Below are 14021 nucleotides of genomic sequence, written 5' to 3'. Positions count from 1 at the left end.
GTATGGCTTTTAAAACATTCTTTTCTAAACAATTGCTCAGTTAAGCATGGTTCCATAATTCAATGGCTATTTTTAATGTCCTAGCTGTGAAACTGGTTATTTAAGCCCAAATTTTCAGTGGGAGAAAATATTCTTCTTAAACCTTTCCATTAGTTAGATAAGTAGGATACTAACTGCTCACCCGAAATCTCTATCTTTGGAGCATGGTTTTGCTTCCTGGCTATAGTATGGGAGGCAGAGTCCCTGCAATATTCTCAGCAAATCTCTACTCTTCTCTGTAATTCTAAACAATGCAGCAAAGGGATGGCCCAAGTCTGAAAGGTTAAATAGACTTTTTCTCAGACTCCCACTTATATTTATTATCAAGTTAAAACATTTTTTGAAAACTTGATCAAGAGCAGTGACTTCAAGAAGGTAGAGCTACATTGGGAGCAGGAGTGATGCCTAATTTATCTTTTTCCACCACCCCCCTAACACCTTCCCCCTTCCCCCAGAGTCTAGCTCAAGAATACTTGAGTATGTTCTTGGCTTTATCATTAAAAAACATTTAAGAAGTGAGTGGTTGTTATTTTGCATATGGTATAGCAGAAGGTGAGATGAACACCATCATGAGGAGACAGGCCTACAGAGATCAAGCATTCCATGGAACAAACAAAACTATATAAGGTATTAGGCACTGTTGAGGTGGTCAAAATTCATCCCTTCAACAAATAACGTGGGAATTCCCTAGTGGTCCGGTGGTTAGGATTCTGCTTATCCACCCCAGGGGTACATGGGTTCGATCCCTGGTGGGGGAACTAAGATCCTGCAAGCCAAGCAGCCCCATCAAAAAAAAAAAGTGCCTCTGTGTGATGCTAAGTACCTTGGGGTCATGGAGGAAGCACCTCCTTAAATACAAACTCAAACAAATTAAGGCTTTAGAGGATCTATAATACTTCTCAACAATAATAAGACAGGAACTGAAAAAAAATGAATCACTAAGAAGAGCAACAACATGCATGAAACTCAAAATTAATTATGCTGAGTGAAAGAAACCACAGAAAAGAGTACATCTTTATTTGTTTCCATTTATGTAAAATTCTAGAAAGTGCAAACTGATCTATAGTGACAGAAAGGAGATGGGTGGTTGGGAGGGGCCAGAGAGAGGTATTATATAAAAGGGCACAGGTAATCACTTAGGGAATGATGCTTTTGTTCACTGTGTTGATTATGGTTGATGGTTTCACAGATGTATAGTTATGTCAAAACTTAATGAGTGGTACACTTTAAATATTGTATGCCAAAATACCTCAATAAAAGTTTCTTTTTTTTTTTTTAAGTCCATAATAAAGCGATAGGAAGGGAGCGAAAGAGAATGAATTCTAGGGCCTCTCTTGAAATTCTTTCTTCAAGGACACCAGATGATGTTGTTTAAGATTCTTTTTCAGTATCCTGCTGCAGGGGTTTTTGGTTTGTTTGCCTCAATACATGCACACAGCATGTGGGATCTTAGTTTTCCCACCAGGGATCAAACCCGTGCCCCTTGCAGTGGAAGCGTGGATCCTTAACCATTGGATGGCCAGGGAAGTCCTTCTGCAACAGCAAGGATGGTCTATAGGCTTCAACTGTCTTGTCTTACTATAAAGTTTTTGGCTTCACCTGGTCTGGTCTCTTGGGCCCAGAATGCAGCTTGGACTCCCTGTCTCTGCCTCCACTTGCTGGGATGTTTCCTTCATTCTAAATGATCTAAGTTTCCTCTCTGTTCAGGCCTGGCTGAGAAGATTCATTTCATAGTCTTCCCTATCCATTCCTGCAGAAAGAATTCTGTACCTCCCTCAGGTTTCTCTGGTATTTATAATTTAAACTGCTCTTTTGACACCTTTTTGCTGCCATGTATTATTTGCTTTTCATGTGTATGTTTTATCTTCTGAACTAGATTATGAAATTCAGGGAAGGGACTGAGTTCTATTTTTCTTTGTGTCTCTCCCAAGGCACTTAATAAGTGCTTAATAAGTGTCAATTTAAAAACACCTCACTTTGATAGTCTTTCCAAAGCACTTTCTCAGCCATTATCTCATTTGATCATTACATCAACACTGTGAGATTGGACGAGCTAGAAATATGTTAGTTCCTCCTTTTGACAGATAAGGAACCTGAAACCCAAGGTCACACAGTTTGTTAGAGACAGAGATGGAACAGATAATTGCATATGAAGATTTGATCCAGTTCACGACTTGCCATGGCTCTCCCCTCCCGCCTCCTACCTCAAGACAGGCCTCTGTATCCTTCACCCCCTCACTCCTCCAGTACTTTAGAGCTACTTAGCCAAAGCTTTGTAGTACCATTTTAGAAATTTTGGCAAATATAGGATACATGAAACTTCAGTAGATTTCTGATCAATTCTGAGTCACCAAAGCATCCTTGCTGTTTTGTTCCAACTGCCATTTGTTAGGGACATTATGCCTGGTATTTAATGATGCTGCACTACAGAACTGAGGAAGCAGAAATGATTTTTAAAAGCCTCAGAAAATGACAGCATTTTAACATTAAGCACGAAAGGTGGCAGTTGACAAGATGACCAGGGACATAAAATTTTTGCACTGGATCACACTATTTCTCTGTTTTGCTGCTAGCAGAATTCTCTAGTTGGTATTAAAAGAAAAGGTTAAATTCTCTGCCACCCAGCACACCAAGCCCTGAGAGTTCTTTCCCACCTCCCCACCTGCTTCTCTGATGCAAGAAATTTCATAATGTTGGTGCACTTTACTTAGCAATAGATATTTTTAAAATAATTCACCTAATAACCAGTCCATCCTAAAGGAGACCAGTCCTGGGTGTTAATTGGAAGGACTGATGCTAAGGCTGAAACTCCAATACTTTGGCCACCTCATGCAAAGAGTTGACTCATTGTTAAAGATGATGGGAGGGATTGGGGGGCAGGAGGAGAAGGGGATGACAGAAGATGAGATGGCTGGATGGCATCACCGACTTGATGCATATGAGTTTGGGTGAACTCTGGGAGTTGGTGGTGGACAGGGAGGCCTGGCGTGCTGCGATTCATGGGGTCGCAAAGAGTCGGACACGACTGAGCGACTGAATTGAACTGAACCTAATGACTAGATTCCAGTTGACTTTGAAAAAAGGGTGGGGGGTGGTTAAAACAGAGAGATGTGGGGGGAACCTTAGCCAGCCTGAGGTCAAACCCAGAGAGGATGTCAGGGGAATCCTCCTCCTCTTCCCATCATTTCTCTCCCTACCACCTCCTGCTGGGATTCCCCCATTGACTGAAAGCAGTCAGAGAATACGGATACTGAGTAGTCCTTACCTTCTACATAGGGTGTTGAAAAGCTGAAAGTGGATCTAGGGGGCAAATGGAAGACATCCAGCTCACTGGGCTAAGGGTGGGCAGGTGACCCAAAAATGAGACAATGAGACATATGGAAAAGTCATGGATGCTTCTGGAAAAGATTTTCTTCTCAGACTGTTACAGGAAGAAGGCTCTTCTCCTTCCTTCCTGCTCGGGATGCTGTTGAGAGAATGTGATGTACTTCTTGAACTTCTGAAGCCACCTTTTGACTATGAGGGGATTGCAAAGAGAACTGCAAACAATCTTGAGATCAGGGAGCTACTAAAAAGTCTTGAAAAGTGAAAGTGTTAGTCACTTAGTTGTGATGGACTCTTTGTGACCCCATGGACTGACTGTAGCCTGCCAGGCTCCACTGTTAAGGGGGTTTCCTAGGCAAGTAGGAGTGGGTTGCCATTGCCTTCTCCAGGGATCAAACCCAGGTCTTTTGCATTGCAGGTGGATTCTCTACCAACTGAGCCACCAGGGAAGCCTAAGACGTCTTAGGACCCCCCCCCCACCCCCAGCTCCAGATTTCTGGTTAAGCAAACAATAAATGTCCGTGTAGTTTAAAAAAAGAAGACAGAAGTTTTGATGAAGGATGAGAAGAGAGCAGAGGAGGAACCTGGGGTAGCAAAACTGGAGAAGCCCTCTCAAGAGACAGGGCTGGCAGCGCCTGAGCAAGGAGACTTGCAGATGAGCGGCATGTCTGGGACAGTTCAGGGGTCCCCGAGGCTTACACTGCAATCAGCGACCTTGAATAAGCCAGTTAGCCTCTTTGTGCCTCAGTTTTCCCCTCTGTAAAATGGGTATGATAGTGACTTCCTCGTAGGTCACAAGAACTAAACGGGGCAGGGCAAGGCAAGTAAAACATTTAGCGTAGTCTGACTCATTGTGGGCCCTCAGTAAAAGCTGGCAATTATTACCATCTTCTCAACATTTTCCCTCAACGTGGGGTAGGTGCCTAGGATAAAGGGCAAAGAAGTCTGCCTACGATGACTCCCTTTCCCAGTTCGGACTCCAAACACCCAGTCCTCTGGCCGTTGGAGGACGAAGGGCGCGCGCCCAGCTGGAGGCGGAGCCTGCCGTTCCCGCCTTGAGCGTGGCGCCGCCCCTCCCTCCCACGCGGCCTCTTGGGCGATTGGGGCCCTTTCCCCTCCCCCGACCTCCCGCGCTGGCTGCCCAGGCCTAGCTTCCCGCAGCCCCAGCGCCCGGCCGGATCGAGAGGTTTCGGAGGCCGGGCGCGGGCGGCGGTCCAGTGTTGCGGCCACCGGCTGCCCACCTGCCCGCCTCGGGAGCTTTAGCTGCCGCTTGCTGTGCAGGTTTGCTCCGGAGGGTCAGCGGGTGGCGCTGCGGGGAGAAGGAGCGCTGGGAGAGTCAAGCCCGCCAGTCCTCGGTCTCCGGCCGCCGAGACCGCCCTCGCCCTTGGGAATCCTTGGCTACCCAGACGGAAGGAAAGTAGGCGCCGGAGAGCCCGCTCCGCATTTTGATTCATCTCGGGCCCTGTAAGGGTCACATCTTGTGAAAATACCTGTAAAATCAATTTAACGTTCAGTGCAGCGTGTAAAGACAGCTCTAAGAATTTAAAAGACGCCTGAGTCAGAACATTTAAATGCTTGGGTCCTTGTAGGAGCGTTTTAACACGTCTGAGTGCAAAGGGTGGAGAATCGAGCCTGATTGCCCCCACCGTTCACGCCCTGTAAGACTTTAAAAGGGTAAAGAAAATCACCCTAAAAACCCCAAGAGGGCAGTTCCCCTAGGGGGGGAAGAACAGCTGACTTTTTTGAAATTTGGGTTGGTCCTCATTTCCGTGAGCGAAGTTTGCGCCTGCAGAATTTATTTGCAGGCTTAGATCCTTGACAAACAGAATCGCTAAAACACTGAGCTTAACTAAGTAGTGGCTTTTGTTGACAAGTCGATTGTGTTATTAATTCTTAATGTCTCATCCAAGGCAGGAGTCGTTATCTCAGTTTTGCAGGTGGGAAAAAGTTTGGCACAAAAAAGCATTTCCCTTAAATTCACACAGAGGCAACTAGGCTGAGCTGCAAATTAAGTCTAAGTATTCCGACTCAGCTGCGTCCCCCTCTAGACCATGTTACAAAACAAATGAGTAGTTACTTTGATGTTACTCATAAAACCAGGAAGTAAACCAAATGTTCTGTGAACATGAAGTGTTAAATCCTAATAACCTATGTCTGTTCTGTTTTGGGAGGCTCAGCTGCTCTTTCAAGAGTTTGATACCTTACAGAGAGGGGGGTTGGAGCAAAAAAAAAGGGGGGGGGTGGCGGGAATAATGTCAAGGGAAAAGTTTTGGCTCTAGAGTCTAAACTGTGCCCATCCTTACCTCCTCTTTGTGTAGCTGGCATTCTTTTCAGTGTACTCGGGGTTCTGACTAAACACTGAGGGCTGAGGGCTCACGTGTCCAGGCCTCAGCCACATGAACACACCTTTACGTTCCTCTCCTGGCACTGACCTCCCTGTCAGTCTTCCTGTCTTGCTCTTTCCTCGGGTGCTCTTTCCTAATGCTGTTATGTGAAAACCAGTTGTTTTCGTTCAAGTGTGGAATGATGTGTCACTCCTGAAGGATGTTTCTAGAGCTAATGATCAAAAGCTACCACCAGATCTCAGATGAAAGGACAAGTTAAAGAAGCACAAGTAACTCTTGTGGAATTTGATAGCTGAGTTATTTGGAGGAAAAAAAACCAGACGGATTTCTCCCCCCTCCCCTTCCCCAGCTCACTCATAGCTAGAAAGCAGTGGCTCAGTTTTAACCTTAGACATAATAGTAGGGGAGTGTGGGGTGGGGGTGGGGGGTGGGGCATCCTTATGTTTAGTGAATTGGAAAGTTTTCTTTCCCAAGGAGGCTTCTTTTCAGACAGGACCCAGGATGTGTGATATAGTCCCTCCCTGTAAGAGGTGTTCCTCCTTCCCAGCTTGTAGACAACAGAAATTTGAACCCAAGGTAGTTGTTTCTCTGGGGCAGCCAAGCCAGTTTATTTATCTTTTTGTTTTCTTTTACTCAGTTGAACAGATAAGAATCACCAGAAAAGCAGATGGCATCCGGGGATTTCTGCTCGCCCGGAGAAGGGATGGAAATGCTACAACAAGGTAAGGGCAGTCATTTGCAAGAGGTTTAAAGAATTATCCAGAGTGGTCTTTTTTTTGTTTAAGTAACTACTTAATTTCGGCTGTGCTGGATCCTCATTGCTGCACGTGGTCTTTCTCTAGTTGGGGTGCAAGGACTTCTCATTGCGGTGGCCTCTCTTGCTGCAGAACACAGGCTCTAGGGCACGCAGGCTTCAGTAGTTGTGGCCCATGGCTTAGTTGCCCGGTGGCATGTGGAATCTTCCCAGACCGGGGATTGAACCCATGGCCACTGCATTGACAGGCAGATTGTTAACCATTGGACCACCAGGGAAGTCCCAAAATGGTGTTATCTAGGGTATTGTCTTCTATAATAAAAAGGGGAAATTCCTTGGTGGTTCAGTGGTTAGGACTTGGCACTTTCACTGCTGTGGCCCGTGTTCAACCCCTGGTTGGGGAAATAAGATGTCTCGAGGTGTGGCCAAAAAAATAAAAAGGATTTATAATGTTCACCAGTACGGTTTCTCTCACAGAAGCCTAAGTTCCTAGGGAAACTAGAATCCTTGAAGATTCTTAAACACTCTCTTATTGAAAGACAGATTATACAAACGCCTGTTCAGTACCTGCTAGTGCAATAGACTAAAATTTCAAGATGTTCCCATGCTGTGTTGGCAAGCATATCCTGATGACATGGGTGGCCAGTGAACTTTTGAAAGCTGTCTCTTGAATTTTCTCATATCTTACCCTCTAAAATCTCAGAATCCTTCCATATTTGAATTCTTTGCCTATTGCAGATGTTTTCTCTATCTTGAGTCCTTTGAAAATGTAAATCTTCTATATTTTGACCATTTCCATATTGATTTTTTAATGCCTTGGGAGAAAAAAGAGAGACTTTTAATTTTCTAAAAGGACTTTGGTATGATGGTCCATAGAATTAAAATGCATTTGTTATGTGAAAGTAAAATAGAAGACCCCAGCAGAAAGCATGTGGGAAAACAGATGGGAAAAAAAGCCCTTGAGTATATGGAATCTGGCTATGATAAACTTAGACAACATATTAAAAAGTAGAGACATCACTTTGCTGACAAAGGTCCATCTAGTCAAAGCTATTAGTCAAGCTACTGGTTTGTCCAGTAGGCATGTATAGATGTGAGAGTTGGACCATAAAGAAGGCTGAGAGCTAAAGAATTGATGCTTTCAAATTGTGGTACTAGAGAAGACTCTTGAGAATCCCTTGGACTGCACGGAGATCAAACCAGTCAATCCTAAAGGAAATCAACCCTGAATATTCACGGGAAGGACTGTTGCTGAAGCTCCAATACTTTGGCCATCGGATGTGAAGAGCCGACTCAAAGGAAAAGACCCTGATGCAGGGAAAGATTGAAGGCAAAGGGAGAAGCGGGTGGCAGAGAATGAGATGGTTAGATAGCATCACTGATTCAATAGACATGAATTTGAGCAAACTCTGGGAGATAGTGGAGGACAGAGGAGCCTGGCGTGCTGCAGTCCATGGGGTCATAAAGAGTCAGACATGACTTAGCAGCTGAACAACAACCAGGCTTCTTGCACTTTTTCTCATGCATGTACTGTTCTGCATCCACATGGGGTACTCAGTCTATTTACAATAAGGAGAATTTAGTTAGTTAATTTTTTTATTTATTCTTAAGAATATACCCTCTCTCAGTCTTGCTTATGCAACCAGAGATCACATCCCAAGTTGGAACTGTACATGTGTTGTTTTTTTTCCGTCCCCCAAAACTCTAGTTATTATGTGTGAAGGAGGCATTTTAGGTAGTGTGGTGAGTTCTACCAAAGAGTCCCTTATTCTTGAGTCTCTTTGTCTAATATTTTCCAACTGTATTTCCATTTTCTAGGATCTTAGCTTTTTTTAAGGCTCTTTCTCTAATTCTTGATTAACATCCTTATATATAATATAAATGCTTTTTACTTTGAGAACTGCCTTTAGTTTATTTGTGGATTTTTAAATTTTTTACTTGTGCCACAAGGCTTGAGGGATCTTAGTTCCTTGACCAGGGATTGAACCCCAGGCCCTTGGCAGTGAAAGGATGAAGTTCTAACCATTGGACTGCCAGTGAATTCCCTATTTTAAAAAAAAAAAAATTCATTTGATTTAGAAAACTTCCCTACCAAAAACCTAAGGGTTTTTTGGAAGTGAGTATTAAGCTGAGAGTTATGCTCAATTATGGGGACTTCCCAGGCGGCTCAGTGGTAAAGAATCTGCCTGCCAATGCAGAAGCCTAGGGAGATGCTGCTTCGAACTCTGGGTTGGGAGAACCCCCTGGAGTAGGCAATGGCAGCCCACTCCAGTATTCTTGCTTGGGAAATTCCATGGACAGAGGAGCCTGGTGGGTTATAGTCTATGAGGTCGCAAAGAATCCTCATGACTGAGCATGAGTAGTCCACTGAACATGGACATGACTGAGCTACTGACCCTTACCTTCCCATATCTTATGCTCAATTATATAAATTGAATCCATACTACTATCTTTGCTTTTTGGTCCCTATGGGGGACATCTCATTAAGTGTGCAGCAAACAGCTTCCTCCTTGTAACCTGAGTGAAGAGGACCTGTTACAGAACCCACACTTCAGCCAACTACTGCTGAGTCTCTCACAACACGTGGACGAGAGTGGTTTAAGCCTCACCCTGGCAAAGGAGCAGGCTCAGGTAAGGGCACTGGGAGAAGGGCTGACTGGGAGGAAGAAAAAAATCTTCTGAGAGAGAGGGGCTCCCACCTGGGATTTTTTCGGTTTTCCAGGCGTGGAAGGATGTTCGACTGCATAAGACAACATGGTTAAGGTCTGAGATTTTACAGAGAGTCATTCAAGAGCTACTTGTGGACTACTATGTGAAGATACAAGATGCAGATTTAACTTCTGAGGACAGAAAGGTGAGGCAGGAAGCAGGAAGTGAGCGCTGGGAGCAGCTGTAGGAATGACGGGGACAGCTGTGGCTTCCTTTGATTCTGTGATATGGGGGAAATGGGAGTTTTGAGTAACGGGTATCAAGAAAGACAGGGACTGTAGTTACGGGGAAAGAGGGGAGTGTGTTGTCAGGGTTTTGAAAAGGAGGATTGACAGGAGAAAGCACTGGCAGCTAGAAAGTTGCCAAAAGGGATGACATGTTTGAGGACTTTGAAGATGTGAAGAACTGCTCATGAGGATGGAGGAGGTAGAATGGGGAAAGTTTTATAGTAAATTCTTTTTTACTTTTTATTCTCTCTCCCAGTTTCACGAGACCCTTGAACAGCGGCTACTCGTGACCGAGCTGACACGGCTCTTAGGTCCCAGCCAGGAGAGGGAGGTGCCCCCACTGCTAGGGCTGGAGAAGGCGGACCTTCTGGAGCTCATGCCACCCTCAGAGGTCAGGGGCTGGGGGGACAGATGTTGGCACCAAAGAAGGGAAATGGCTTAAATTCTCCCATGTATTGAAACATTTCGTGGTTAAACTTTCTGTGAGAACGACACTTGTTCATGGTGGTAGAACTTAAGTAAATAAGAAAGAAAAACATTACAAGGAAGAAAGTAAGAGCTGAAATACTAAGTCTAGAAATAAATGCAGTATTAGTATATATAACTTGAAATATTGGGTTGGCCAAAAAGTTCATTTGGGTTTCTCCATGAGATGTTGCGGAAAAACGTGAACAAACTTTTTGGCTAACCCAATAAGTGGTATTATACCTCCTGTGCATATATAGAATATAATCTGTTTTCACTCAATATATTTTGGACTTATTTTCAAGTATATGGTTATTTTCAAATATATATTACTTTTCAAATTACTGTAAACAAGATGATATCCTCTAAGGCACTCTTATTTTTTCTTTTTAATTGAAGTATAGTTGATTTATAATGTGCAGAAAAGTGATTCAGTTAAGCCATATATATCAATTCTTTCTCAGATTCTTTTCCTTTAAGGGTTATTATAAAATATTGGAGTTCCCTGGGCCATATGTAGGTCCTTGTTGGTAATGTATTTTATATATAGTAGTATGTATATGATAGTCCCAAGATCCTAATTTATTCCTCTCCCCTTCCTAAAGCACTCTCTGCACAGTATCCAGGCATATAGTTAGTGCTCAGTGTCCTTATTATATATCACCAGTTTTAATCACAGATGGATTTCATTGTATAGATGTAGCATAATTTGCTCACCCTTATTGATGGATATTAATTTAAGGTTGTCTCCACATTTTTGCTAGTAGAAACACCATGATAGGAATGTACTAGTTCATACGTGTCTTTGTATGATTATTTCTCAAGTGTTAGTCCTTAAAGTGGGATCACCAGGTCACAGGCCACACACATGGTACACACTGGTACATATTGGCACACTTGCCGAGAGGCACTTCCAGTGCCCTAGGTCCCCACATTTTCATCAGCATGGGATCTTGACAGCCACTGTAGTCTTTGCTAACATTAATCTCCCTGGTGACTTGAAATTAAATTTCCCTGATGACTCTCGATGCATTTTCTTTTTTTTTTTTTTTTGCTAATTTTATTTATTTGACTATGCCCGTTCTTAGTTGAGGCATGCAAGATCTTTAGTTGCAGCATGTGGGATCTAGTTCCCTGACCAGGGATTGAACCCAGACCCCCTGCACTGGGAGCACGGAGTCTTAGCCACTGGACCACCAGGGAAGTCCCTTGATGCATTTTCTTTGGTTATCACTGAGATTGTTATCATCACGTATTCATTGACTGGATCTTCCAAGTTCCGGCTGTCTGTCTGCATCTCCCCCTTCTCTTCTGTGGCTGCAGGATTTTGTGTGTATGAGAGCCCGGCTCCCACTGGAAGTGGAGGAGCAGCTCAAGAAGAAATGCTTCACTGTGCTCTGCTACCACAATCCCAGTTCAGGTGCGTGCCGGCTGTGTCCTGTTCACAGCTGGCCTTCAGGGTTCCTGGGCTGCTCTTTTGAGAATAATGTGTTTGAGTTCTAGATTTGGGACAGAAGCTGGGAAGCATTGGAAATGTTTACTTTTTTGTTCCCTTGCTGGTAGAATAAGAGTGAGGAATTTTTTTATTTTTTTATTTTTTTTATCCCCACCCCCAGCCCCCGCAAGAGTGAGGAATTTTGTGTGGATTCCCTTCGTTTGGCCAGTGCTGAGTGGCAGTGTCCTCTTGCTACACAGAAGGATGAGTTCTTTAGAGAATCAGAATGAAGCAGGGAGGAAAGTTCAGGCTAATAGGTGTCCACCTTGTCTTTGTTGTTAAGTTGCTAAGTCGTGTCTGACTCTTTGCAACCCCACGGACTGTTGCCCACCAGGCTCCTCTGTCCACTTCTCAGGCAAGAATACTGGAGTGGGTTGCCATTTCCTTCTCCAGGGGACCTTCCCCACCCAGGGGTGGAACCCACATCTCCTGCATTGGCAGGCAGATTCTTTACCACTGAGCCACCAGGGAAGCCTCTTGTTTTGTCTTTATTTCTGTGATTTAAGAATCAAGGGCCACATCTGGAATTCAGAGTAAGAGTGAAAGTGAAGTCACTCAGTTGTGTGCGGCTCTTTGTGACTGCCAGGCTCCTCTGTCCATGGAATTCTTCAGGCAAGAATACCCTTCTCCAGGGGATCTTCCTGACCCAAGGATTGAACCCCGGTCTCCTGCATTGCAGACAGATGGAGAGAACTTAATTATGAGAACTGGGCTGTTTTTATCAGGCCATCAGAAGAAAATCTGTAAGGAAGACAGTATCTGTAGGGCTGGATGTAGGAGAGGGGTACTGAGACATGGCTTTCAAAAGGCAGGAGCAGTTAGGGTTTTCCCATCCAGCATTCTGTTTCTTTGCCCAGATTTGGACAGTGAAACCCTGAAAGCAGCAAAGGTGTGGAACCTCGCTGAGGTTCTGGCAGGTGAGAAGCAGCAGTGCCAGGCTGCCAAGAGCCAGCAGAAGGAGCAGATGGTGCTGCTGGAGAAGAAGAGTGCCACCTACTCCCAGGTCTGGCAGGGCAGTGGGGTAGCCTCCCTTCTCTTTTACCCTGACCCCAGGGGCCCCTCTAGGGAAGCCAGGGATTTTTTTTGGTCATGCCGAGTGGCATATGGATCTTCCTCAACCAGGCATCGAACCCGTGTCCTCTGCAGTGGGAGCACAGAGTCTTAATCACTGGACATCAGGGAATTCCTAAGCCAGGGATTTCTGATCTGCCTTCTTTTCTGCTGTCTTTTGTGGCTGCCCCCTTCCTCCTGCCTCCTGGGGGCTCAGGTGCTACTCCGCTGCCTGGCCTTGCTGCAGAGGCTTCTTCAGGAGCACCGGCTGAAGACTCAGTCTGAGCTGGACCGCATCAATGCCCAGTACCTGGAGATCAAGTGCAGTGCCATGATCCTTAAGCTGCGGTGAGCTGTGACCCCTGTGGATCTGAGAGACTCCGTCTTACACCCCACCCCTCCAGCCCTCTCCCTCATCGCTTTCCTCCCTGCCGTGCCTGACACCCTGTGGGTGTGCTGCAGTCAATGTCACATAGCCCTGTTAGCCTTTGGATTACTCTAAAGCTGTCAGCATTCTTGGGTCTTTCATTTTAAAGCCTTCTGAAATAGGTGCTTTGCTGTGAGCTAAATTGCTCAGGAATTTGGAATGACTTTGCTTGTCACTGCTCAACCCATACGTTGACCATGGGCAGGTCCTGTGTCCCATTCCTAAGTCTGCTGCTGTCCAGGATCCTCAGCTTGACATTTCTTTCCTCCCCTGGTCAGGATGGAAGAGCTAAAGATTTTGTCTGACACTTACACTGCTGAGAAAGTGGAAGTTCATCGTCTCATTAGGTGAGAACTCCCAAAAGCCTGATACGGCTCTTCCACACACCCCGCACCCTCCAGACTCATTCATTTTTGTGCCTTCCCATTTTTGTGTATTTTCTGAGGAGCCAGATCCTTCTATTGTATCTCTTGTGCCTGGGTTCTTAGGGACCGTTTGGAGGGAGCCATTCGCCTACAAGAGCAGGACATGGAGAAGTCCCGACAGGTCCTGAACACCTATGAGGTCCTCGGGGAGGAGTTTGACAAACTGGTGAAAGAGTACACCCAACTCAAGCAGGCGACTGAGAACAAGCGCTGGACCCTCCAGGAGTTCAACAAGGCCTGCCGCTGAGGGTGGGTGGGGCCAGGAGGCTTGGCTTCTGCAGAGGAACCATCTGCTTGTCTTCCTGTTGAAAGGACCACCTCCACCAGAGGCCACCTTCACTCAAGGGCGTGTGGGGACCCTTGTCCAAAACACTATCCAAAACTCTGTCCAAAACAGAGTCCTTTAGGCACTCTTCTGGTTTTTCTTCCTTGTTTATAAGGACTGAGTCTCTTCTAGAAAATGTAACAGATTTGTATCATTTTATGTACAGTGATTTGTGTCAGCCCTGTATCCTATTTGATTATCTCCTAAATAAAGTGGTGATGTTGTACCTTAGGACTTAAGTCATTTTTGTTTGGACAAAGATAGAAAAAGAACATCAAAGTCTATATGGATAAAGAGGGAGACTTGAGTGCATGCAGAGATGGCTCCCTAATGCTTACTGGAAGGGTGAGGGGTAAAAGGGCCAGCCTGGCATGTGGGGTTTTAGAGGCTTCATTCTTAGATAGCAGAAGTGGACTAAAACTGGGCTTGCTCTTGA

The 14021-nt window shown here is 45.1% G+C and overlaps 1 protein-coding gene across 6 annotated transcripts; it reads left to right on the top strand.

Moving 5' to 3' along the window:
• The first annotated feature begins 4504 nt into the window (after nucleotides 1–4504).
• Nucleotides 4505–13811, top strand: HAUS4 (HAUS augmin like complex subunit 4). 6 transcript variants are annotated; one of them, XM_006066496.3, is made up of 10 exons: nucleotides 4505–4644; nucleotides 6346–6430; nucleotides 8951–9093; nucleotides 9185–9316; nucleotides 9655–9789; nucleotides 11187–11283; nucleotides 12216–12361; nucleotides 12626–12756; nucleotides 13114–13182; nucleotides 13324–13811. In XM_006066496.3, the coding sequence occupies exons 2-10, from the start codon at nucleotides 6376–6378 to the stop codon at nucleotides 13505–13507; spliced, it is 1092 nt and encodes a 363-aa protein (XP_006066558.2). In that variant the 5' UTR covers nucleotides 4505–4644; nucleotides 6346–6375; the 3' UTR covers nucleotides 13508–13811. The 6 variants fall into 6 exon arrangements, with proteins under 6 accessions (XP_006066558.2, XP_025151860.2, XP_006066555.2 ...); XM_025296075.3 differs by having other exon boundaries at nucleotides 4507–4776; XM_006066493.4 differs by having other exon boundaries at nucleotides 4507–4780.
• Nucleotides 13812–14021: the final 210 nt, after the last annotated feature.

The sequence above is a fragment of the Bubalus bubalis genome, chromosome 11 (assembly GCF_019923935.1).
Source record: "Bubalus bubalis isolate 160015118507 breed Murrah chromosome 11, NDDB_SH_1, whole genome shotgun sequence".
Lineage (NCBI taxonomy): Eukaryota > Metazoa > Chordata > Mammalia > Artiodactyla > Bovidae > Bubalus > Bubalus bubalis.
Note: the sequence above shows the minus strand (reverse complement) of the source record. Positions and strands in the feature narration are given on the sequence as shown.

Excerpts from the sequence above, each read along its gene's own strand:
- HAUS4 (XM_006066496.3), top strand. The coding sequence starts at position 6,376 with ATGGCATCCGGGGATTTCTGCTCGCCCGGAGAAGGGATGGAAATGCTA. Across the intron at positions 12,757-13,113 it reads GCCATGATCCTTAAGCTGCG|GATGGAAGAGCTAAAGATTT; the intron begins GTGAGCTGTGAC and ends TCCCCTGGTCAG. Across the intron at positions 13,183-13,323 it reads GAAGTTCATCGTCTCATTAG|GGACCGTTTGGAGGGAGCCA; the intron begins GTGAGAACTCCC and ends CTGGGTTCTTAG.